The sequence below is a fragment of the Oncorhynchus gorbuscha genome, linkage group LG03, assembly GCF_021184085.1.
Source record: "Oncorhynchus gorbuscha isolate QuinsamMale2020 ecotype Even-year linkage group LG03, OgorEven_v1.0, whole genome shotgun sequence".
Lineage (NCBI taxonomy): Eukaryota > Metazoa > Chordata > Actinopteri > Salmoniformes > Salmonidae > Oncorhynchus > Oncorhynchus gorbuscha.
The window spans coordinates 46,453,735-46,481,272 of record NC_060175.1 but is presented as its reverse complement, the minus strand read 5'-3'; the positions used below and the strand labels follow the sequence as shown (position 1 = coordinate 46,481,272).

Below are 27,538 nucleotides of genomic sequence, written 5' to 3'. Positions count from 1 at the left end.
ATTACATACCACGGATTAGCAGAATCCTTTTTTCCCTTTCATGACTCTGACGAGTCCGACGAGAAGGATAAACTGCTTCCTCGGGAATAGGCCCCGATCCCCGTGATCTGGGTGAAGAGGAGGGGGAAAAAGAGGGGCCGAAGGTTGAGCTGCCTTCTAAGAATTCGTAGGCGATCTAATAAATCCCCACTTCCATCCATTCCGCTAGCAAATGTGCAATCTTTGGAGAATAAAATCAACGAGTTACGCAGAAGATTAAACTACCAACAGGACATTAAAAACTGTAACATCTTATGCTTCAGATGAAGCAGATGCTAAGCTACAGGACTTTTGCTAGCATAGACTGGAATATGTTCCGAGATTCCTCCGATGGCATTGCAGATTACACCACAGACATTTGGTTTCATCAATAAGTGCATCAATGACGTCGTCCCCACAGTGACCATATGTACATACCCCAACCAGAAGCCATGGATTACAGGCAGCATCTGCACTGAGCTAAAGGCTAGAGCTGCCGCTTTCAAGGAGTGGGACTTTAAACCGGAAGCTTATAAGAAATCCCGCTATGCCCTCCGACGAACCATCAAACAGGCAAAGAGTCAATACAGGACTAAGATCAAATCATACTACACCGGCTTTGATGCTAGTCAGATGTGGCAGGGCTTGCAAACCATTACAGACTACAAAAGGAAGCACAGCCAAGAGCTGCCCAGTAACACGAGCCTACCTGACAAACCAAACAATGTCTGTACTCACTTCGAGGCAAATAACACTGAAACATGCATGAGAGCACCAGCTGTTCTGGTGATCACGCGCTCCTCAGCCGATGTGAGCAATCCTATAAACAGGTCAACATTCACAAGGCCACAGGTTCAGAAGGTTTACCAGGACGTGTACTGCAAACATGTGCTGACATCCCAGAAACCCTAGATCCACTCCAATTTGCATACTACCCCTACAGATCCACAGATGATGCAATCTCCATTTCACTGCCCTTTCCCACCTGGACAAAAGGAACACCTATGTGAGAATGCTATTAATTGACAACAGCTCAGCGTTCAACACCATAGTGCCCTTAAAGCTCATCAATAAGCTAAGGACCCTGGGACTAAACACAACTGCAACTGGATTCTGGACTTCCTGATGGGCCACCCCCAGGTTGTAAGGGTAGGTAACAACACATCCGCCATGCTGATCCTCAACACAGGGGCCCCTCAGGCGTAAGTGCTCAGTCCACTCCTGTACTCCCTGTTCATTCATAACTGCACGGCCAGGCACGATTCTAACACCATCATTACGTTTGCCAATGACACAACAGTGGTAGCCCTAATCACCGACAACGATGAGACAGCCTATAGGGAGGAGGTCAGAGACCTGGCCGTGTGGTGCCAGGACAGCAACCTCTCTCTCAAAGTGATCAAGACAAATTAGATGATTGTGGACTGCAGGAAAAAGAGGACATAGCATACCCCCATTCTCATCGACGGGGTTGCTGTGGAACAGGTTGAGAGCTTCAAGTTCCTTGGTGTCCACATCACCAACAAACTAACATGGTCCAAGCACACCAAGACAGTCGTGAAGAGGCCACGACAAAACCTATTCTCCCTCAGGGGACTGAAAAGAATTGGCATGGGTCCGTAGATCCTCAAAAGGTTCTACAGCTGCACCATCAAGAGCATCTTGATAGGTTGCACTACAGAGGGTAGTGCGTACGGCCCAGTACATCACTGGGGCCAAGCTTCCTGCCATCGAGGATCTCTATACCAGGTGGTGTCAGAGGAAGGCCCTAAAAATGGTCAAAGTCTCCAGCCACCCTAGTCATAGACTGTTCTCTCTGCTACCGCACGGCAAGCGATACCGGAGCGCCAAGTCTAGGTCCAAGAGCTTCTGCCCCCAACCCATTAGAGTCCTGAACATCTAGTCAAAAGGCTACCCAGACTATTTGCAGTGCCCCCCTTCCCCCTTTACACCATTGCTACTCTCTGTTGGCATCTATGCATAGTCACTTTAATAACTCTACCTACATGTACATATTACTTCAACTAATCGGTGCCCCGCATATTGAATCTGTATCGGTACCCCCCTGTATATGGTCTCGCTTTTGTTATTTTACTGCTGCTCTTTAATAACTTTTTACTTTGATCTCTTACTCTTATCCATAATGTTTTTAAATGACATTGTTGGTTAGGGGCTCGTAAGTAAGCATTTCACTGTAAGGTGTTGTTGTATTCGGCGCATGCGACTAATACAATTTGATTTGATTTGAACAAGATGGTTGAAGCAGAGTGCTTCAATACTGCTGTGATACTCTGTTGTGATACTGCTGTGATACTCTGCTGTGATACTGCTGTGATATTGCTGTGATACTGCTGTGATACTGCTGTGATGCTGCTGTGATACTGCTGCGATACTGCTGTGATACTGCTGTGATACTGCTGTGATGCTGCTGTGATACTGCTGCGATACTGCTGTGATACTGCTGGGACTCCTCTGACTCAAGCCACTATCCCAGAATCATCCTTACAGATCAGGGAAGGTCAAGACAAGAGGTTACTTTACAGTTACCGATCATCAAAAGATATGCATGCATTATGGAATGCTCTACTTTGTCTCTATACACTGGGTAACACTCAGAAGTTCAGGCTGAATTGTCGGATGTAGACTCATGCAGTATAGATTGGTGGATGAGGAAAACACTGTAGAGAGAAAAATGAATGGATTAAAGAAGAGAGACGGAGAGAGATGCTGCTCTGACCCTGTGACCTCATTATGCCACCAGGAGACAGCAGGCTCTTTGTTCTCCTTTCTGCCTATGACAGATCCCCCCGCCCCCGCCTCCCCAGCTCCCTGCAACACACACACACGCATGCGCAGACACACACACACACACACATGCACATGTGCATGCACACATGCACACGCACAGGTCTCCCCCTCTCTCTGTTTCATTTTGCTTGTGGTAGTCTCACACTAACAAGACGCTTGTTTTCTGGATGGGGGCACTAGCTAACCCTGTCTTACCCAGGCATTGGTATGCAGACTGTGGTACAGGATGCCACACTAACAAGAGGATGGTTTTTGAAGGGAATTTTGCTTTTGAGATAGATGGAAGAAATTGGATGGTGTGTGACCGCATTATTAAGTAGATAGTGCATACTGACAAAGATTCTCTCACTGTTGAATAGATCTCTCTGTCTCAGCAGCATTCCTTATTTCTTCAATATCTCCATGCTCCAAGTATGGTTTCATTTTTTTCCCCTGCCTCGGATATATGTGGGTGTGCATGTATAGGGATAATCCACCAGTCCCCTGTGCCCCTGGGGAAATGAAAACAGAGGGATGAGGCCAAGGGATCATTGAGAGGGTTCTCTGGAGAAGAGAACAAGCAAACTCGAAATCAGAATGAGAGGGGCCTCGGCCTGTCGAAGTGTGTGTGTGTGTGTGTGTGTGTGTGTGTGTGTGTGTGTGTGTGTGTGTGTGTGTGTGTGTGTGTGTGTGTGTGTGTGTGTGTGTGTGTGTGTGTGTGTGTGTGTGTGTGTGTGTGTGTGTGTGTGTGTGTGTGTGTGTTAGGAAGGTTAGCTTACTAAGGTCATTCAACTCAGGGTTGAACTTTTCAACAAATCTGACTAACAGTAAATGTAACATACCGTAAGTGGGTTTCTTTTGAACATTTACAGACAGTTTGTTGGGCATGTTTAAACGTATTGAGTGTGGACTACTGTAAACTCACACAAGGCATCTGTGTTGAAATGAAAACTGCTTAAAGTTACATTCATCAATAAGAAATAGCCCCCAGGAAGTTCAATCTAGAGAGTTAAACAGAAGAGTAAAACTGTTAAGCTTCATTATGTGGAGAGTTTGGGGTATTGTGTTTTGGGTGGAACTCCAGCAGAGAGCAGGACAGAGCTCCAGATGCTTGTTAAATGCTGCCTCACACAATATGGACGTGGTTTCTCTACTGCTTTCAGGTGGTTCATCATTTTGACTTAGAGAATTCCACTGAAAACCAACCTTTTGTTTGTTTATTTACTTAATTAAATAATGTTAGTGGGATTTTCTTTACAAGATAACCCTGCACACAATGAAAGGGCAGGTGTTTAATGTTAATGATGCTGTTGAGCTAAGAATGGACCAAAATATTGGCATAAATGTTCTTATATTGAAAGTGAAACTGTCTGCATCTTTAGAATAATTCCTGGTGTTTATACAACTGTAAATAATTCAACAGTTTTTTCTATTGTATAAACTCCGAATACTCAAGGGTGGCTTTTTCCTTTCTTGTATTTCAATAAGATGCTTTTTTAAATGTATATGTTGAAATACTACTGTACTACTGCAACCACATTGAATACTCTCTCTGTCTCCCTCCCTCTCTCTGTCTCTCAGCCTCCTACCAGGTGAAGCAGGGGACGTGTGAGGTGGTGGCCATCCACCGCTGCTGTAATAAGAACAAGATTGAGGAGCGCTCTCAGACCGTCAAGTGCTCCTGTTTCCCAGGCCAGGTCGCTGGCACAACCAGAGCCAGGCCATCCTGTGTGGAAGGTAAACTGACATTATGTGTGTGTGACCTGAAGAAGATCCTTGCAGGATTGATATGTTGTTTGTTTATCAATAGAGGTACTTGGTGGATCCTATGAGTGTGCGGGCTCTATTTATTTCATACCGGCCCTACAACCCCCTAAAGGATATGTGTGCGATCACACTTGACTATTGTGTGTGTATGTGTGTGTGTGTGTTTGTGTGTGTGTGTGTGTGTGTGTGTACATGTGTGCATATGGCACAGGAGGTTGGTGGCACCTTAATTGAGGAAAACGGGCTCGTGGTAACGTCTGGAACAAACATAGTGTAATGTTATCGAATACATATAACACATGGTTTCCATTTGCTCTGTTCCAGCCATTATTATGAGACGTCCTCCCCTCAGCAGCCTCCACTGGCATGTGGGTGTCATTTATTTTAATTTGCATATACATGGATGTTAGCAATGTATACCAACGTAGTCTTAGAAGCTGTTCTGACAGTGTAGATCCCATCAGACCTGTGTTTGAAGGACTTGTTGAAATATTTACCACACAGCCAGACTAAGCCACTTCCTGCATGGACAGGAAGCTGGCACACACACTAATAGTCTCACAAAGTGCTTTAGTTCTCTACTTCATGATAAAGTGGGTGTGGATTTATCTATGGTGCAGCCTGTCCCCCATCCTGTTTATAGTAGATCATGTAACATTAAAGGCTCGGGCCACAGCAGGCTAATGCAGGTAATGGAAGATCACTCTGCAGTGTCGCCTTCCTTCTCTTATCCTCTAGAGGAATACGAAAGGACAGGGAAATATAGCACATCTGGCAGCCTCCGAAGGTTTGGCCCAAAGCCTGAAAAAAAAACACAATTTAAAAGGGCTCATTTAAATTGGGAAAGCATTCCATTTCACATCAATTCAGACCTTTCGACCATACAGTATGTCAGATGGTAATAGAAAAATAATTTTCTGCTCCCTCGCACCCTGTCATATCTCTAGACTCAATATTGTTGAATCAGGTTTCCACAAATAAAACCCTTAGGAAAATAGATTACATTTCATTATAGAAAAAGATTGCGGGACAAAAGTGTGAGTTTGTGTGTGTGTATGTGAGAGAGACAGAGAGAAAGAGAGAGAGAGAGAGAAAGATGGAGAAATGGAACAAGAGTGCAAGGCGAGGAGTTATGAAGGGGATGGTGTTGTCTTAGCGACGATAGAGAGAGAAAACCCAGGAGTCATTTTGATCGACCTCGCATTGCCTGTCTATGGCGTTGAGGGTTTCCGCTCTTGAGGGAGAGACAGAGCCTCTGAGTGTCAACTGACCCTCATCAGACAGGCCTCCACTTCTCCCTATCCCCTGGCACATATACACACACACCCTAAATCTGTCGCACAGCCAATCCAGATGAATTACCCCCCCCCCCCCCAGTGGGAAACAGATAGTTGTCCCATATGTGAGCGGAGAGGATGAATCAAACAGAACCGAGACAGACCTGCAGGGACTGGTGAAGTAACCTCAGGCTCTAGCTCTAATGTCTCTGTTTAGCTTCTTCCATGTTTTCTTTTCTCTCCTGCTCTAAGAAAGAGGTTGTTCTGCGCTGGTCAGCTCAGTTCCAGTGCAGACTGAACTTCCAGTCACATAGCTGCTGCATGTCTCAGATACAGATGTGGAGACCTTGGATGGGGGCTTTTCCATTGTACTATATATGAATAACAAGCGTATAGTAATGATGGGAGATTTTTATCGTAAAGCATCTTGCAGTAAAGTGCAGTTGTTATTTGGAAATTCTGTATTTTTTTATGCAAACTACTGTAACATTGTCAATGTTCAACAATACTTGCAGACACTATTGCATAGGGACCACGCTATGTATGGTCATATGAATGCATTTTCACAGTTTCTGCTAAAGAGTGACTAAAATGTAAATGTATCCCTTTTCCCTCACCTTAAACATATGAGGTACAGTTCCTATGACTGACCAATAGAGGGCACTGTTCAACAGCCATTTGTCTTATATGTGCCTGCTGGTACCCAAGGCTAGTTTTCTCATGTATCTTTGTTTTTTTTACCTGATAGGAAACTTAATAAATATAAATAATACAAATATATTTTTAAGTATCTTAGATATTGGTTTAGAGCCAAAAATGTCATAAATGAGAATTCTGGAGAAAGCTGCAAAATCCCTGAAAAAATACAAATACAGTACATTCAATACACAGAAATGCCCTTACCCCTCACTACATCCCACATGTCTAACCCTCCTAATATAAGAAAATGCCCTAGAGAGCTATTCCACTGCGGACATAGCTATTAAACATCATTAGAGCTGTGTGAGGCACTGTGTCCTCCCAGGCAATGGACAGAGAGAGGCTCTTTCCAGTATCCTCCATTTTGTTCTGGTTTAGTCCCTCTTGGGATACCTCTCTATATGAGAGAGCTGCCTGGACTGAAGAGGAGCCCTGAGGACTCCACTGTGCTGTTGTGTTTAACGGTGACCCTCGGGAGAGGTCAGGGGTCTCAGAGATAGCCCTTTGGAGAGAGCCTTCTGGGGGCCATCTGCCCACTGAATAATGCACTGTTGTGACAATTTATAAACTGAAAAATAGACATATGCTGTAACAGTACAGTTCTTTTTTTATCTCTCAATCTCATTCCCTCCCTAAATGTATGTAGGCCTATATGGTTAGATAGATAATGACTGTAAAGGTGAAAAGCAGTAAAAATGTCTTGTTTACCACAGTCACACTGTCTCCACTGGGCCTAACAGCTCAGAGTTATAAAGTATCCCCAGGCAGAATGATGTCCCTACTGTCACCAGCCAGATCTCCGTCCCCTCACCTTTTAATTTAATACCAGTGATGAGTGTGGTAAGGTTTAGATGAGGGACATCTCCATTATCTGTAAAATACTGTACATCAATTTCCAACAGCTCTTCATTGCAAAGACATTCTGAAAAACCATATTATTGAGAGAGGTGTGATGAGTCACAGCACCCAGTAATGGAGCACACCATTCATCACACCTCTCTCGATAAATATGCATTTTGAAAATGTGTGGCTGTACAGAATTTTGGTCAATTTTGATCAAAAGTGTAGTTACGGCGGTTTGCCTGTGTAGGGCAGAATGTTGTGCTCCATTACTGGGTGTTGTGAAGTCTGACCTGATATCATTAAGCCAGCTTGTTAAAGACCAACGGCTGACATTTTTCTGTCTCACAGTATCAGAATCTCACAGCTTTCTTCATCTCCTCTTTTCTTCTCTTCTTCGGTTCATCTTGAAGCACATTCCCTTCGGGCTTTATATGGGAATTACTGGAGACTGTCTTTAGCTGTGTGTTGGTTAATAAAGGCGGTGTTGGAGTTGGAAGCAGAGAGTGGAACGCCCCCTTATGACTTCCTCCTTGCTGGGCAGCTCTTAGATCCAGTCTATGGGGTTGAATTCATAACGACCAATAAGCAGAGGTCAAGAAGATCACTTCCATTTATCAGGACACACCGTGGGGATGTCCACGTGGAGAGATTGGCGGTCGGTGCCAGCACTGGATTATACTGCATTATTATACAACATTAACCCGTGTCAAAGTCAGCTTTACCAGTGTGAGTCAATTTGGGTGTAAATCAAGCCATTTCATTCTAACAGAACGGCGTGAATGGATTTAGATTGTTATCGCTGAGTTTGGCTTCCGATGGCGGAGAACTCGTCTTAAGGTGCTGTGTTTTTGAACCCTCCACCGGAGGGGGGTTAATTCACTTGTATTGGCTGTGTGACAGGGTTAGAGTTGTGTGTATGTGTTTGTGTGCGTGTGTGTGCACATATGTGTGTGTGTCTGTGTGTGTATGTGTGACAATGTGAGTGTAGATCTGAGCAAGTATCTACAGTACCCGTCAAGTTTGGACACACCGACTCATTCCAGGGTTTTACTTTTTTAATTTTTTTACTATTGACTTTTTTCTACATTGTAGAATAATAGTGAAGACATCAAAACTATGAACTACCACATATGGAATCATGTAGTGACCAAAAAAGTGTTAAACATATTTTTAAAAGATTTTCAAATTGAGATTCAACAAAGCAGCCAGCCTTTGCGTTGATGACAGCTTTGCACACTCTTGGCATTCTCTCAACCAGCTTCATGAGGTAGTCACATGGAATGCATTTCAAATAACAGCTGTGCCTTGTTGAAAGTTAATTTGTTGAATTTCTTTCCTTAATGCGTTTGAGACAATCAGTTGAGTTGTGACATGGTAGGGTTGGTATACAGAAGATAGCCCTATTTGGTAAAAGACCAAGTCCATATTATGGCAAGAACAGCTCAAATAAGCAAAGAGAAACAACAGTCCATCATTACTTTAAGACATGAAGGTCAGTCAATGTGGAAAATGTTAAGAACTTTGCAAGTTTCTTCAAGTGCAGTCACAAAAACCATCAAGCGCTATGATGAACTGGCTCTCATGAGGACCGCCATAGGAAAGGAAGACCCAGAGTTACCTCTGCTGCAGAGGATAAGTTCATTAGAGTTACCAGCCTCAGAAATTTCAGCCCAAATAAATGCTCTACAGGGTTCAAGTAACGGACACATTTCAACATCAACTTTTCAGAGGAGACTGTGTGAATCAGGCCTCAATGGTCGAGATGTGGCAAAGAAACCACTACTAAAGGACACCAAGAAGAAGAAGAGTCACGAGCAATGGCCATTAGACCGGTGGAAATCTGTCCTTTGGTCTGGAGTCCAAATTTGAGATTTTTGCTTTCAACCGCCATGTCTTTGTGAGACGCAGAGTAGGTGAACAGATGATCTTCACATGTGTGCTTCCCACCGTGAAGCATGGAGGAGGAGGTGTGATGGTGTGGGGGTACTTGATTAGTGTAGTGTTAGCTAGCTACATAGTTGTCTTTGCTGTCTTCGTATCCAAGATAATTGTGTAGTTTAGAGCGTGTAGTCTTAGAGTGATTATCTTAATTTACCGAGGTTAGCTAGCCAGCTATTTGTCTTCCTTAACGTAGGAGACACTGCTAGCTAGCCAACAGCTAGCCAACGTCTACTGAATAGAACTTCCGCACTCAACAACCCGGTCGCATTCCGCTTCGCTCCACAGGTAGTATCACATTTTTCATTTTATTTCATTACAGCACAACGGTTTGATTTGTTTGATCGTAGCTAGCTACATAGCTAGCTACATAGCCGTCTGTGTATCAAAGATAATTGTGTAGTCTAGAGCGATTTTCTAGGTTAGCTAGCCAGCTATTGTCGTTCTTTTAACGCAACGTAACGTAATCAACAGTGCTAGCTAGCCAGCTAGCCCCCCGAATAGCAGCACTGTAGAAACTACTACACACAACGGAACGACTTGATTAGTGTAGTGTCAACAACGCAGCCACTGTCAGCTAGCCTACAAAGTCAACAACGCAGCCACTGCCAGCTAGCCTACTTCAGCAGTACTGTATCATTTTTAATAATTTTAGTCAATAAGATTCTTGCTACGTAAGCTTAACTTTCTGAACATTCGAGACGTGTAGTCCACTTGTCATTCCAATCTCCTTGCATTAGCGTAGCCTCTTCTGTAGCCTGTCAACTATGTGTCTGTCTATCCCTGTTCTCTCCTCTCTGCACAGACCATACAAACGCTCCACACCGCGTGGCCGCTGCCACCCTAATCTGGTGGTCCCAGCGCGCACGACCCACGTGGAGTTCCAGGTCTCCGGTAGCCTCTGGAACTGCCGATCTGCAGCCAACAAGGCAGAGTTCATCTCAGCCTATGCCTCCCTCCAGTCCCTCGACTTCTTGGCACTGACAGAAACATGGATCACCACAGATAACACTGCTACTCCTACTGCTCTCTCTTCGTCCGCCCACGTGTTCTCGCACACCCCGAGAGCTTCTGGTCAGCGGGGTGGTGGCATAGGGATCCTTATCTCTCCCATGTGGTCATTCTCTCTTTCTCCCCTTACCCATCTGTCTATCGCCTCCTTTGAATTTCATGCTGTCACAGTTACCAGCCCTTTCAAGCTTAACATCCTTATCATTTATCGCCCTCCAGGTCCCTCGGAGAGTTCATCAATGAGCTTGATGCCTTGATAAGCTCCTTTCCTGAGGACGGCTCACCTCTCACAGTTCTGGGCGACTTTAACCTCCCCACGTCTACCTTTGACTCATTCCTCTCTGCCTCCTTCTTTCCACTCCTCTCCTCTTTTGACCTCACCCTCTCACCTTCCCCCCTACTCACAAGGCAGGCAATACGCTCGACCTCATCTTTACTAGATGCTGTTCTTCCACTAACCTCATTGCAACTCCTCCAAGTCTCCGACCACTACCTTGTATCCTTTTCCCTCTCGCTCTCATCCAACACTTCCCACACTGCCCCTACTCGGATGGTATCGCGCCGTCCCAACCTTCGCTCTCTCTCCCCCGCTACTCTCTCCTCTTCCATCCTATCATCTCTTCCCTCTGCTCAAACCTTCTCCAACCTATCTCCTGATTCTGCCTCCTCAACCCTCCTCTCCTCCCTTTCTGCATCCTTTGACTCTCTATGTCCCCTATCTTCCAGGCCGGCTCGGTCCTCCTCCCTCCCGCTCCGTGGCTTGACGACTCAATGCGAGCTCACAGAACAGGGCTCCGGAAGGCCGAGCGGAAATGGAGGAAAACTCGCCTCCCTGCGGACCTGGCATCCTTTCACTCCCTCCTCTCTACATTTTCCTCCTCTGTCTCTGCTGCTAAAGCCACTTTCTACCACTCTAAATTCCAAGCATCTGCCTCTAACCCTAGGAAGCTCTTTGCCACATTCTCCTCCCTCCTGAATCCTCCTCCCCCTCCCCCCTCCTCCCTCTCTGCAGATGACTTCGTCAACCATTTTGAAAAGAAGATCGACGACATCCGATCCTCGTTTGCTAAGTCAAACAACACCGCTGGTTCTGCTCACACTGCCCTACCCTGTGCTCTGACCTCTTTCTCCCTCTCTCTCCAGATGAAATCTCGCGTCTTGTGACGGCCGGCCGCCCAACAACCTGCCCGTCGACCCTATCCCCTCCTCTCTTCTCCAGACCATTTCCGGAGACCTTCTCCCTTACCTCACCTCGCTCATCAACTTATCCCTGACCGCTGGCTACGTCCCTTCCGTCTTCAAGAGAGCGAGAGTTGCACCCTTCTGAAAAAACCTACACTCGATCCCTCCGATGTCAACAACTACAGACCAGTATCCCTTCTTTCTTTTCTCTCCAAAACTCTTGAACGTGCCGTCCTTGGTCAGCTCTCCCGCTATCTCTCTCAGAATGACCTTCTTGATCCAAATCAGTCAGGTTTCAAGACTAGTCATTCAACTGAGACTGCTCTTCTCTGTATCACGGAGGCGCTCCGCACCGCTAAAGCTAACTCTCTCTCCTCTGCTCTCATCCTTCTAGACCTATCGGCTGCCTTCGATACTGTGAACCATCAGATCCTCCTCTCCACCCTCTCCGAGTTGGGCATCTCCTCGCGCGGCCCACGCTTGGATTGCGTCCTACCTGACAGGTCGCTCCTACCAGGTGGCGTGGCGAGAATCTGTCTCCTCACCACGCGCTCTCACCACTGGTGTCCCCAGGGCTCTGTTCTAGGCCCTCTCCTATTCTCGCTATACACCAAGTCACTTGGCTCTGTCATAACCTCACATGGTCTCTCCTATCATTGCTATGCAGACGACACACAATTAATCTTCTCCTTTCCCCCTTCTGATGACCAGGTGGCGAATCGCATCTCTGCATGTCTGGCAGACATATCAGTGTGGATGACGGATCACCACCTCAAGCTGAACTCTCGGCAAGACGGAGCTGCTCTTCCTCCCGGGAAGGACTGCCCGTTCCATGATCTCGCCATCACGGTTGACAACTCCATTGTGTCCTCCTCCCAGAGCGCTAAGAACCTTGGCGTGATCCTGGACAACAAACTGTCGTTCTCAACTAACATCAAGGCGGTGGCCCGTTCCTGTAGGTTCATGCTCTACAACATCCGCAGAGTACGACCCTGCCTCACACAGGAAGCGGCGCAGGTCCTAATCCAGGCACTTGTCATCTCCCGTCTGGATTACTGCAACTCGCTGTTGGCTGGGCTCCCTGCCTGTGCCATTAAACCCCTACAACTCATCCAGAACGCCGCAGCCCGTCTAGTGTTCAACCTTCCCAAGTTCTCTCACGTCACCCCGCTCCTCCGCTCTCTCCACTGGCTTCCAGTTGAAGCTCGCATCCGCTACAAGACCATGGTGCTTGCCTACGGAGCTGTGAGGGGAACGGCACCTCAGTACCTCCAGGCTCTGATCAGGCCCTACACCCAAATAAGGGCACTGCGTTCATCCACCTCTGGCCTGCTCGCCTCCCTACCACTGAGGAAGTACAGTTCCCGCTCAGCTCAGTCAAAACTGTTCGCTGCTCTGGCTCCCCAATGGTGGAACAAACTCCCTCACGACGCCAGGACAGCGGAGTCAATCACCACCTTCCGGAGACACCTGAAACCCCACCTCTTTAAGGAATACCTAGGATAGGATAAAGTAATCCTTCTCACCCCCCCCCCTTAAAATATTTAGATGCACTATTGTAAAGTGGTTGTTCCACTGGATGTCATAAGGTGAATGCACCAATTTGTAAGTCGCTCTGGATAAGAGCGTCTGCTAAATGACTTAAATGTAAATGTAATGTAAAATGTACTTTGCTGGTGACACTGTCAGTGATTTATTTAGAATTCAAGGCACACCTAACCTCCATGACTACCACAGCATTCTGCAGCGATATGCTCAGTCTCTGGTTTGCACTTGGGATTGTCATTTGCTTTTCAACAGGACAATGACCCAACACACCTCCAGGCTGTGTAATGGCTATTTGACCAAGAAGGAGAGTGATAGAGTGCTGCATCAGATGACCTGGCCTCCACAATCACCCGACCTCAACCCAATTGAGATGGTCAGGAATGAGATGGACCGCAGAATGAAGGAAAAGCAGCCAACAAGTGCTCAGCATATGTGGGAACTCCTTCAAAACTGTTGGAAAAGCATTCCAGGGGAAGCTGGTGAAGAGAATGCCAAGAGTGTGCAAAGAAAGCTGTCATTAAGGCAAAGGGAGGCTACTTTGAAGGATATAAAATATAGATATTTTGATTTTTTTAAACACTTTTTTGGTTACGACAGGATTCCATATGTGTTATTTCATAGTTTTGATGTATTCACTATTATTCTACAATGTAGAAATAGTAAAAATAAAGGAAAACCCTTGATTAATAGGTGTGTTCAAACTTTTGACTGGTACTATACTTTCTATACCCCTGTGAGGAGTTATCTTTTTCTGGGTTGTGTTTGCTGTTTTTGTTGCTTAAACAGTATGTTAAGTTCATCTTGGTATCTGTCAAGTCTATTGTTCAGGTGTCTGTGTGTGTATGTGTCTGTGTGTTTGTGTGTGTGTGTGTATTTGTCTGCATGCTTGGTGCGTGTGGGGCACTTGAACACAGATAGGTTTTTACTTAATCATTTCTGAAAGAGATGGATGCCCCTTTTCTGCTATGACTGTACAGAGAGTCCAGTGAATGGAACGACTCGTACGCCACAGGGGCTTCTGCTGCTGAATCCTATTTTGGAAGTCAGCCAGTTGTCTCACCCTTTCTGTCCTCCCCTGTTGAGTGGAGCAAATGAAATCCATGCCCTCCGTGTGTGTGCATGTGTGTGTCCGTGTGTGTGTGCATGTGTGTGTCCGTGTGTGTGTGCATGTGTGCGACCGTGTGTGTTTGAGCATGCAGGTTCTCCAGATAGCCTTTAAATGATGTGTAAGGACGTAGAACCATTAGTGTTAAGCTTTTACATCCAACATGTATAGTGGCTCCCACATGCATGCACTGCTGATATACAGTACACATGGGGACTGCTCATATACAGTACACATGGGGACTGCTCATATACAGGACACATGGGGACTGCTCATATACAGTACACATGGGGACTGCTCATATACAGTACACATGGGGACTGCTGATATACAGTACACATGGGGACTGCTCATATACAGTACACATGGGGACTGCTCATATACAGTACACATGGGGACTGCTCATATACAGTACACATGGGGACTGCTCATATACAGTACACATGGGGACTGCTCATATACAGTACACATGGGGACTGCTGATATACAGTACACATGGGGACTGCTCATATACAGTACACATGGGGACTGCTCATATACAGTACACATGGGGACTGCTCATATACAGTACACATGGGGACTGCTCATATACAGTACACATGGGGACTGCTCATATACAGTACACATGGGGACTGCCGGTAGAAATTAGCTGTCAGCTAAATCTGGTGCAACACATCACTTCTCATATTCTGAGACTTATGATTTGTTGTACATTGTTCCTACCAAATAAACGTAATAGACAAATAAAACATGTGAACCCCCTGTCCTCCCGCAAAAATGCACACACACACACACACACACACACACACACACACACACACACACACACACACACACACACACACACACACACACACACACACACACACACACACACACACACACACACACACACACACACACACACACACACACACACACACATCTACCCCCTGCCGCCACATACTCCCCAGAACCTATGATGATTTATACACATGCATAATAACACATAGTTGTATTCACAGTGAGTTCAACCCCAGCCTTTGTTAAGTACTATTTGATGAACACTCTCAAAGCCTCATGCTTGGTTGCGTTTTGTATTATGCTTTGTCGTCCAATGGGAGCAAAATTAGTCATTGTAGCCCACAAAAAAATACATACAGTAATCTGACTTGTCTGCTGTTATGTTTACAAGATATGTAGGGAGAGGTAGCATAACTCTAATTGAAGTTGAATTCTTAATTATCTATTGCTATTTGTATTTTTACATTACTCAGGTCACGTAGCCTACATTAGCGTTGAATGTAACATAATCATAATATATTATGTCATGTTTTGTTTGTGGTGAAAACTAATTATCACGCATTAGACCTGGAACACAGACGGAAACAGACCTGCTAGCAGCAGATGGGCCACTGTTTTTCATCCATTCTTTCACCAATAAAGACCTTTTTTAGCAGACAGCAGACAGCCTATATGACTGTGTGTGTGTGTGTGTGTGTGTGTGCGCGTACCTGCAGAGATCAATGTTTTGTGGGACACTCAATTTGTGGCTGTCAACATGTTGTTAGCACAGTATAACACAAACACATATAAGTTAGGATAGTTTACTCTACGTTGCCATGGGTGATACTTCCCACAGTGCATGACTTTCCGTAGGAGAACAGAAAAGAGCAGCTGCAGTTTCATCTTTGTCCACATGATGTCAGAAACATTACAACAGCAACGATTCATGGAAACAAAAAGGAACAAAGGAGAACTGTGGTATCATCCAGTTCTGGGTGCTAAGTACACACACACACACACACACACACACACACACACACACACACACACACACACACACACACACACACACACACACACACACACACACACACACACACACACACACACACACACACACACACACACACACACACACACACACACACACACACACACACTTAACCTGATGTTTAGACAGGCAGTGTATTCAAAGATGAATTGAATCTGCTGTGACCTGTGACGTGTCAGTGCTGTGGTGGATGGACATCATCTCTGTCTAATCCTCTAACCAGCCTTTAGGCATGGCCCCCCCACATACCTCGTTTAGAATCACCCCCTGAGACCAGCAACACAGACAGGGATTGGGGAAGACAACACTAGCTATAGTAGTCAGATGTTTAATGGCACGTTTAGTATGGCTTCTGGATGGTAACTAGCTATAGTAGTCAGATGTTTAATGGCACATTTAGTATGGCTTCTGCATGGTAACTAGCTATAGTAGTCAGATGTTTAATGGCACGTTTAGTATGGCTTCTGCATGATAACTAGCTATAGTAGTCAGATGTTTAATGGCACATTTAGTATGGCTTCTGGATGGTAACTAGCTATAGTAGTCAGATGTTTAATGGCACGTTTAGTATGGCTTCTGCATGGTAACTAGCTATAGTAGTCAGATGTTTAATGGCACGTTTAGTATGGCTTCTGGATGATAACTAGCTATAGTAGTCAAATGTTTAATGGCACGTTTAGTATGGCTTCTGGATGATAACTAGCTATAGTAGTCAGATGTTTAATGGCACGTCTAGTATGGCTTCTGGATGGTAACTAGCTATAGTAGTCAGATGTTTAATGGCACGTTTAGTATGGCTTCTGCATGGTAACTAGCTATAGTAGTCAGATGTTTAATGGCACGTTTAGTATGGCTTCTGCATGATAACTAGCTATAGTAGTCAGATGTTTAATGGCACGTTTAGTATGGCTTCTGGATGGTAACTAGCTATAGTAGTCAGATGTTTAATGGCATGTTTAGTATGGCTTCTGGATGGTAACTAGCTATAGTAGTCAGATGTTTAATGGCACGTTTAGTATGGCTTCTGCATGGTAACTAGCTATAGTAGTCAGATGTTTAATGGCACGTTTAGTATGGCTTCTGCATGATAACTAGCTATAGTAGTCAGATGTTTAATGGCACGTTTAGTATGGCTTCTGGATGGTAACTAGCTATAGTAGTCAGATGTTTAATGGCATGTTTAGTATGGCTTCTGGATGGTAACTAGCTATAGTAGTCAGATGTTTAATGGCATGTTTAGTATGGCTTCTGGATGGTAACTAGCTATAGTAGTCAGATGTTTAATGGCACATTTAGTATGGCTTCTGCATGATAACTAGCTATAGTAGTCAGATGTTTAATGGCACGTTTAGTATGGCTTCTGCATGATAACTAGCTATAGTAGTCAGATGTTTAATGGCATGTTTAGTATGGCTTCTGGATGGTAACTAGCTATAGTAGTCAGATGTTTAATGGCACGTTTAGTATGGCTTCTGCATGATAACTAGCTATAGTAGTCAGATGTTTAATGGCACGTTTAGTATGGCTTCTGGATGGTAACTAGCTATAGTAGTCAGATGTTTAATGGCACGTTTAGTATGGCTTCTGGATGGTAACTAGCTATAGTAGTCAGATGTTTAATGGCATGTTTAGTATGGCTTCTGGATGGTAACTAGCTATAGTAGTCAGATGTTTAATGGCACGTTTAGTATGGCTTCTGCATGATAACTAGCTATAGTAGTCAGATGTTTAATGGCACGTTTAGTATGGCTTCTGGATGGTAACTAGCTATAGTAGTCAGATGTTTAATGGCATGTTTAGTATGGCTTCTGGATGGTAACTAGCTATAGTAGTCAGATGTTTAATGGCACGTTTAGTATGGCTTCCGCATGGTAACTAGCTATAGTAGTCAGATGTTTAATGGCACGTTTAGTATGGCTTCTGCATGGTAACTAGCTATAGTAGTCAGATGTTTAATGGCACATTTAGTATGGCTTCTAAATCAAATCAAATGTCTTTATATAGCCCTTCGTACATCCGCTGATATCTCAAAGTGCTGTACAGAAACCCAACCTAAAACCCCAAACAGCAAGCAATGCAGGTGTAGAAGCACAGTGGCTAGGACAAACTCCCCAGACAGGACAAAACATAGCAAGAAACCTAGAGAGGAACCAGGCTATGAGGGGTGGCCAGTCCTCTTCTGGCCCTGCCGGGTGGAGATCATAACAGAACATGGCCATGGTCAAATGTTCATAAATTACTGGCATGGTCAAATAATAATAATCACAGTAGTTGTCGAGGGTGCAACAAGTCAGCACCTCAGGAGTAAATGTCAGTTGTCTTTTCATAGCCAATCATTGAGAGTATCTCTACCGCTCCTGCTGTCTCTAGAGAGTTGAAAACAGCAGGTCTGGGACAGGTAGCACGTCCTATGATAGCTACAGTAGCGACACACTGCTCCGCTCTCTGTGAATTAATGGTGGTAGTTCTGTCGATAGACTATCAGACTAATCACTGACTGCTGACGGAGAGAGATGGATCTCAGTTATAGCCATCTGTCTCTGGGAGAAGAGATTCTGAGAAATGTGGTTCTTATTTCCAGACATAGATCCCAAACTAAGTTGCTTTACTGGCATACATGACTGACATGATACATGGATGAGTAAGTGCAGTGCACCTTACATGGTAGCCTATGATGAACCGAAAGGTTATTTGACCCTGCTTGTCATCTACAGTATGAACATTAGAACATCTTGAAAACAATGTAGCCTTAATGGCCATGTACTCTTATCATGTCTACAGGGCTCAACCAGAAGAAGACTGGCTCACCCCTCAAAGCCCGATTCCTCTCTAGGTTTCTTCCGAGGTTCCTGTCTTTCTAGGGAGTGTTTTCTAGCCACTGTGCTTCTACTTCATCTGCATGGCTTGATCTTCTGGGTTTTCGGCTGGGTTTCTGTATGAGCACTTTGTGACAACTGCTGATGTAGAAACAGGCTATATAAATCCTCGACTAGTCCATGTCGGCACCTCTCAGGAATTCCCTTTATTACCGTAGTTCGTCAGGTATTCTGGGTATTCTAGGTATTCTGTTGTTGCTATCCATCCGACAGCCCTTGGCCATGCCATGACATCATAAGCTATTAGCCACTCCCGTCCATTCTGCAGAATGACAGGCAGGTCTGCGATGTCACAGACTCCCGGCCCACTCCGTAGAACGTGAGATGAAGTCTCTGAGAGCTCCAACTCTAATGGCTCTTCTTCAGGCCATGCTCATTAGCTCTAAATAACATGGTGGTCGCGTAAAGCACCACGGCAGACACCATAATGGCAACATTAACGACCATTACACAGTCATTGGGTTTTAGAACCCTTTACTGCCACTGAGCTCGTGCATCATAACAGCATGTTCTCTGGAGTGCCCTGCCAGGCTAAGCGTAATTTATTAAGGGGACTCTTAGTCTTCGTAAATGGTGTCATCTTCTCTCCCTTGTTTATGCTCTCTCTGTTTCTCTTTTTTTTCTCTCTCTCTGCGTCTATCTCTTCCTCTCTTTCACCCTCAATGTCTCTCTCTCTCACTCGCTCTCTCTCTTTTGTCCTCTCTCTTTCTTTCTGTGCATTCGTTCACTCCCTCTCTCATTGGAAAGAAGCAGTCTTGGTGAACTCCTCCAGTCATCTCTATCTCTCTCAGTCGGGGGTTCTTACACGACGCTTGAGAGGATTTGCTCGTGTTCTTTTGCATAATTCCATTTAAAACCCATTTTGCTGCAGATTTCACCCCTTCTCTTCCATGTCCGAGGAACAATCGACTGTAAAACAGGACTCGATGGGAGACTCCCTCTAAACCACAATCATTTGCCTCTTTTAATTGATTGGCCTATCAAATCTGGATACGTACTCGAGAGTACACACCATGACTTCCCCATCCCAGTAGTGAAGAAGGAAGAATAGATGGATAGAGACAGATCTTCCCGCCTGGTTTTGGCCGCCTAGCCATGGATCACTGACTGTGATGGATCACTGACTGGCCTGGAAGGGTGGACAGTACAAGGCAGAGCAGTATGAGTGGACAATCAGAGTGAGAGGAAAAGGTTCTGTGTCAGTGCCTATTGCAGTTTGCTTCTGCACATTGCTCTGCCCTGTACTGTCCACCCTCTCAGGTGCTCTCTCTCTACCCTCTTCTCCAGCCTCCATCGTGATTCAGAAGTGGTGGTGTCAGATGAACCCCTGCATGGAGGGAGAGGAATGTAAGGTGCTCCCTGACCTCACCGGCTGGTCCTGCAACACTGGAAACAAAGTCAAAACCACCAAGGTGAGAGGACAGGGCCCTTTTCCATCCTCTCTCTCTCTCTGTGTGTGTGTGTGTGTGTGTGTGTGTGTGTGTGTGTGTGTGTGTGTGTGTGTGTGTGTGTGTGTGTGTGTGTGTGTGTGTGTGTGTGTGTGTGTGTGTGTGTGTGTGTGTGTGTGTGTGTGTGTGTGTGTGTGTGTGTGTGTGTGTGTGTGTGTGTGTGTGTGTGTGTGTGTGTGTGTGTGTGTGTGTGAGAGAGAGAGAGAGAGTAGTGGGCGAGAGAGGTTCCTTGGCTTGACACTATTTTTTTCCTTTGGTGATACTGAAGAATACTTGAGCTTCTATGATTATTAATTAGCAATTAAATCAATACAGTCTTTGATAATGACAAAATATAAATCATGACAAAATAATATTCTTTCATGAATCAATATGCAAACAGTACTTAGGAAAAGCTTGAGGAACCCATGAAGTCCACACAGTACTTAGGAAAAGCTTGAGGAACCCATGAGGTCCACACAGTACTTAGGAAAAGCTTGAGGAACCCAAGAGGTCCACACAGTACTTAGGAAAAGCTTGAGGAACCCATGAGGTCCACACAGTACTTAGGAAAAGCTTGAGGAACCCAAGAGGTCCACACAGTACTTAGGAAAAGCTTGAGGAACCCAAGAGGTCCACACAGTACTTAGGAAAAGCTTGAGGAACCCAAGAGGTCCACACAGTACTTAGGAAAAGCCTGAGGAACCCATGAGGTCCACACAGTACTTAGGAAAAGCCTGAGGAACCCAAGAGGTCCACACAGTACTTAGGAAAAGCTTGAGGAACCCAAGAGGTCCACACAGTACTTAGGAAAAGCCTGAGGAACCCAAGAGGTCCACACAGTACTTAGGAAAAGCTTGAGGAACCCAAGACGCCCACACAGTACTTACACACAGTACAGTACTTAGGAAAAGCTTGAGGAACCCAAGAGGTCCACACAGTACTTAGGAAAAGCTTGAGGAACCCAAGAGGTCCATACAGTACTTAGGAAAAGCTTGAGGAACCCATGAGGTCCACACAGTACTTAGGAAAAGCCTGCTATTTCTATCACACTCTCCAGCTTGAGTAACGTTTGATGTCAATTCAATTGACAACCTTTCTCCCATACAGCATCTTGTCTCAATTAATGTCTTGTAAAACACACTTTTAAGATGAGGAAGCTTACACTTGTTTTCATATTTTAGAAGTTTAGGTACAGTAGTGTATTAGGATAATCGTCTAAATACAGGATAGTTTGGTCAGAAAGAGCCAATAAAGCCCCAATGTATGTGACATAAATGGGAAGTCCATGGAAGAAAAGAGCCAATTGTCTGTGGAGCCCCAAGTGAGCAATGTTTGCAAAGATCTGGAAAGAGGGATGGAAAATGGATGTCATGGAAAAAACAAAGCTGCACATAATGTATGTACAGACTGTAACAGTAAACCAGACAATCAGTATGCTAATCATTGTTGTTTATATGAGATAAATATATTTTAATGAAAGCCCTTCACATCCGTTCTACAGTAATATTTTGATGTGTGGAAGTTATTTGCAGGACCAACTGATTTACGGGGGTGTGGGTGTGTGTATTATGGGATGGTGCAGTTGTGGTTTACTTCACAGGTGAAATATAAGAAGAAAAACAGTTGTGAGGAGCACACAGGCACTGTAAGAGTAATTACTCAGAGAGACGGAATAACAGCAGAACATCTGTCACATTCATTAGAAAGCATTATGGCTAGGGGATCCATGGAGGCTTTCAATTTAAGTCCTAATTATATTGGTGAGGGGGATATACGGAAGGATGAATGGCCGCTAAGAGACTGCCGTTAGAATGAATAACCCTGGGTCTCTGAACAACTGAAAGACTGATAAGTCATCACCATCCTCTATCGCTTTTTCTCTCCCTCTTTGACTGTCTAGCTAATCAGCTGTTGAGGGAGGTTGAGGGAGCGAGGGAGCGAGGGGGAACCGTGCCTCATCAACGGACATGAATTCTGCATTTGCTCAGTGTGGAACAGGAGCACTGCTATTAGGAGACGTGGTGGCAGATGTCTCAGGAGATCGCTGCAACGAAACCGACTCCACGGCAACTGTTCCTTCCAGCGACTCGTTCCCTCTCCCCATCTCGCTCTATCTGTGACCTTCTTTCTGTCCCTCTCTATCTATCTCCGTGTTCGATGTGAATGTGTCACGCGAACTCTCTTTCTTTTTCTTTTGTCTGTCTGTCTCTCACTCCCACGTTGCAGGGGTGTAGTAAGATGCCTGATGGCCCTGTAGAATGAAGGTTATCACTAACACGGTGGAAAAACACAGGTTCATAGACGTCTGTTCCCTCTACCATCATTGGAGGGGGGCGTCGGGAGGTTTTATTTCGTAGATGTGCACGCTGTGTCATTTGCTAAGTCCCTCAAAGATAATTGTATGTTTCTGTGTCACTGGTTCAACTCGCTGATCTTCTGTTCTTTGCTTTCTCTTTCGTAGGTCACACGATAGCAAGAGAATCCCTGAGCAGCGACCATCAAAAAGTCTCTCTACCGTTAACTCCATATGTAAAGAAAGGACGGCACTCATTTCTGACACTTAGACTGCCGACTGACGGAAGACTGTAAGTCATCTCATAATACCAAGCTGTGACAAAAACTACAGAACATATTTAAAAAAACACTCTCTGATGGACCGAGACACCGAGATACAGTGTCAAATGTAATGCCGAAAACTGCTATGGACTATAGACTTCATAGAAACAAAGGGTGTATACTTTTATGGACGATAAAGACTCCGTCTGAATACTTTTGAGGAGCATCTGAAGACTGTTTCGCCTGTTAATAAACAAATAGGGACATCCAAAGAGGTGGTTTTGACCAGTGGCTGAGGAGGAAGTTTAATCGATGGCTGTTTTGACGAAGCATTTGTGGATGTGCCGGCACCAGAGCCGCAGACAGTGTGTCAGTGTGTGTTTCTATGGCTCTTGGACTGGATCCTGAACTACTCTGATTATAGAATGGAGTGTCGCTGCTCTTATCAGGAGGACTTTCTATTCATGAGGGGAGGAATACATCACTCGTGAATCGCAAATTATCGTCAAATTACTCGTGGGTCAACTCATTACCATGGAGATATTTCCATTCATTTAACAGTTCTAATTAGGGTTGCTAAGAAGGATCATAACAACGTATAAAACATTTAATGTAAGATCTTTGCACTAGTAGAAGACCGTTTTAGGAATGTTTTGTTTTTCTAGTTATTTCTCGTCTTTTGCCGGTGATGTCACATTAAATGAAAGAGAGGAAGATATTTTTTGAAGAGTTTTGCCTCTGATGCTGTAGAGATGACTCAGCCCTTCTCTCTGGTATAGTTGCAGGTTATTACAAGTTATTCCATGGCTCAGACTAAAGGTATAGTTCCCTTTGAACATATTTAACTATATACTCCGATTCATTGATAACAAGCAAGTAATCTGGACATCATTTGGTCGGTCACTGACTCTCTAGATCTACAGGTTACTTTCTAGTTTTCCATAAAAGAAGGTAAATGTGTCATTTGTGGGAACTAATCCTTTAAAGAGTATTAAATACTGCTTGTCACTAACTGTGGACTGTCTAGAAAGCTGAAAGTCGATACCTGTGTGACATCTCTTCTGTACACTGTAAAATAGAGCGCCCATAAACAATTAAAACATGGTTCTGCTTGTGTCATGTTTCAGTTTGACAAGGAAATAACATGTTTTTACTCTCTAACTAATCCTTCTCTCCATCCATCTTTGTAAACAATATTTTTGGCTCTATTTTTACAGGCTGCTGTTCGCTTGCATTTTCATCAAAAATGTTTTCCCTCTCCATCGATCTTCTCATACCCCCCCATCTCTCTCTCTGCATCTCTCCCTCTCTCTCTCTTTTTGGTCAGACATGGGGCCAGGCCTGTGATGGCTGCCCTTCTCAGAGTGAGTGGAGAGGCCCTTCAGACTGGCTGCTTTGAGAGCTATGATAAATCTATTTGAGCTGTTGCGTTTCCAGTGCTGAGCCATGGGCCAGAGGGAGCTGGGGACAGCAGGGCTAGTGGCAGCTCCACTCTCTCATTACCCAGGCCTGGATCGCACTAGCCCTCTCCCGGGACCACTGACTTGTATTTTTAGGTTCTACTGTATAAGGGGCCTTATTGTCACATTGCCACACTCTGCCCCCCCTCTCAAGTCCAATGGTACATTTAAATTCCACACGTGTGCCTGCACACACACACACACACACACACACACACACACACACACACACACACACACACACACACACACACACACACACACACACACACACACACACACACACACACACACACACACACACACACACACACACACACACACACACACACAGAAAAACATATTGTATAATAATATATAGTACTAAAACACAATTTGAAGAGAGTGTAGATTGTTTGTACTCTTAATGTCTTGTGTTTGCTGTGCAAAATTAAGCCAGAATGCCTCTCTTTCTCTCCCTCCTCCCCCCATTCTCTCTCTCTTCCTTTCCTCATCTTCGTGCTCTCTGGAGGGATGTTTACTGGGCTGTGGGCTGTAGAAGAGCCAGGTGTCTGGATCCGTCCTACACGGCTCTCTGCAGCAAAATCAACATTTGAGGACAATTTGCGCGCCGCTGCTACCTGGTGGCCGGGGCCTGACACTGCAGCTTCAGTCAGACTTGGAGAGGGAGAGATGAGACCTGTCTGACGACTGTCATAGGCAACCCATCTCAGGTCACTATTATTTCACTGGGAAACTGCACAGTGCACCATATATACAATTACCACTGCTGTGGAGCAGAGACATGTCTGCAGCAAATAGAGGAACTGCTTTAGGCAATAGCCAACAGCTGAACACAACCCTGTGCAGGATGCATTGGCCCCATTCAATAACCAGATGGGTTATTGAGAGTCACCTCTCTTTTACTGAATGATTTGAATACAGTGAGAAACCATGATAAGACATTAAATAGTAGAAAGAAAGAGTGTCTCTCCGTGGGCAGGTGTCTGAACTGAATGTCTGATTGCAGGATAAATGATTGTGATAAGTGATTGGTCCCTTTAATCTCTGCGGGTAGCCTATGAGGCAGGTGACCATGAGGACGGGACTCACAGTAGCAAACACAACATGAAGGAGTTCAACTAGCTACAGATCAACATGCTAATGAGAGAATCAGTGAGAGAGAGAGAGAGAGACAGACAGGAGAATTAGGACGGAGTGATGGAGGGAGAGAGTGGTAGAGAGAGGAGAGATATTGAAGTTAGTGAGAGGGATCATGAAGTGGGTGAGAAAGAGAGCAAGACTGTGAAGCGTATTTTAAGTATGCTGTTGTTTATGTTCCATGCTCAGTAGATCCCATGAGGCCACTTGCATTGGCAAACCGTGCACCTCCACTGGTCCATCATCACGCTCCACGGCAATCACAACCTGAGGGGGGAAATCAACCCAGGAAGCACAGCTACTTTGGCTTTTCATTCATCTATTGTCAAGTCCAGTTTGTATTAGCTACTCTCCTGCCAAATTCTGGAAATGTGGGGCTTTTTCTGTTCAGTGAGAATGGTAATCTTCTGATGAGCAAGTGATTCTGTCATAAGCACTGAAATGTACGTGACTATTCAGCTCTGCTCTCTGTTATTGGAATATCATGGATGGAAACCGCTTGATATCTTTGAAACTACAAACCTATCGCGCATTTTACATTGTATAATGTAGGCCCCAGTATCACAAGGAACTTAACAGTGAGCATGATTACATTCATTGTATGGACAAACAGACTTTGCAGAGTGATGTCCATTTTATTTACACCCACATTCCCAGTACATTCTTCATCGAGAAGAATGAAGAATTCACGTCATGTAATTACATTTCCTTGAGGGATATATGATAGTAGGACATGATCCTATTGGCTAACCACCCGGTTAGCCTTCAGGTGATGCTCTGATCATTAATTGCAAGTCACGCTCTCTTAACCACCACAGAATATATGACAGAAGCACAACAACACAGGATATTTAAATTCAATCAAACGTTGCAAAATGCCAAACAATCAGGTGGTTTTATGATGAATTTGCATGGCGGTGGTGGCCGGCGATGGAATGCTATTAACGCTGGAGTGACTGAGGATTCATTAAGTTCATCTCCCCTCGCGGTCTGCTCCCAGAACCTCTCGCTGCTGCGTCATCAAACTCTGTTATCTCTCCAAACCAAAGCAATTAGCGACTGGAGGCTCCATTGACCTGGGCCATTGTTGGAGCAGGCTGCTACATTAGCATGGCCAGAGCCCGGGAGCCTTGGCGCTGCCAGAAGAGGTGCCAATGTGACCAGCACCGATAAAGCAGAGCCCTGCAGTGGGCGTGTGTGCAGGAGCTATATGAATATTAACTGGGTACTGCCAGCGTGTCCAATAGGATTTAAGCAGTCAGAGAGGAATTTGTTGTTAGAGTTGTTTGTGTGTGCCAGGGAGGGATACAGAGAATAAAACTCATTTGTAATTCAGATGGGGTATGATCAGGGTGTGTGAAGTGTGCATGGTGTGTGTGTGTGTGTTTGCATATGTGTCTGCATTTGTGTTCCAGTGTTGCATGTGTACGCTTATGATAGTGACTGTGAAAATGGTACATCTGTAAAATCACATCAATCACAGCACAACCGAGGACACCACTATTTTCACTCACAACTCTTTCAGGTCCGTGACAAGCGCAGCATGCTGAGTTTTACCAGAGTGACAGCTTCAGAACATCGTAATGAAAACAGACAATGCCTCTTCAACCCGTAGCAGTATGGGTTATGACAGACACGGTGAATTTAGATTCAAAGATTATGATAAGATCATTCTGCAAAATATTACGCAAAGTATTACGTTCATTTAAATGAGCTGCAAAGCACAGATCTACGCCACACGATAATGAACACAACTTATGTGTGCGTGCCAGTATGTCTGTTTCCACTGTGTATCGTCAGTGAATACAAATGTACTGTACATGACTTGCAGTTCACCACCTGTGAATCTAGCAGGCCTCTAATTTGTGGAAAGAGGATTTCCTGTCATACTACATCATAGTCAAACAGTGTGTCACATGACCTGAGAAAACACAAAAACAGGACAACCCAGGGCAATAATACAGATAAATAGCAAAAGAAACAGGCAGGAAAATGACTGCAGTTTATGCAAAATAGAGGTTTGCAAGCAAGCGTTTTGTTTTTACCGGTGACAACAACACACAAGTAGCATGCATTATTCATAAT

At 44.8% G+C, this 27,538-nt stretch overlaps 1 protein-coding gene across 1 annotated transcript in view; it reads left to right on the top strand.

The window, feature by feature from the left end:
* LOC124020471 (chemokine-like protein TAFA-4) overlaps positions 1–23,957 on the top strand; it is a 49,968-nt gene extending 26,011 nt beyond the window's left edge. Inside the window, exons 4-6 of the mRNA XM_046335717.1 lie at positions 4,387–4,542; positions 20,155–20,279; positions 22,759–23,957. Of these exons, the coding sequence (XP_046191673.1) occupies positions 4,387–4,542; positions 20,155–20,279; positions 22,759–22,770 (293 nt within the window). The 3' untranslated portion in view covers positions 22,771–23,957. The remainder of the gene's footprint in view (positions 1–4,386; positions 4,543–20,154; positions 20,280–22,758) is intronic.
* The last annotated feature ends 3,581 nt before the right edge of the window (positions 23,958–27,538 follow it).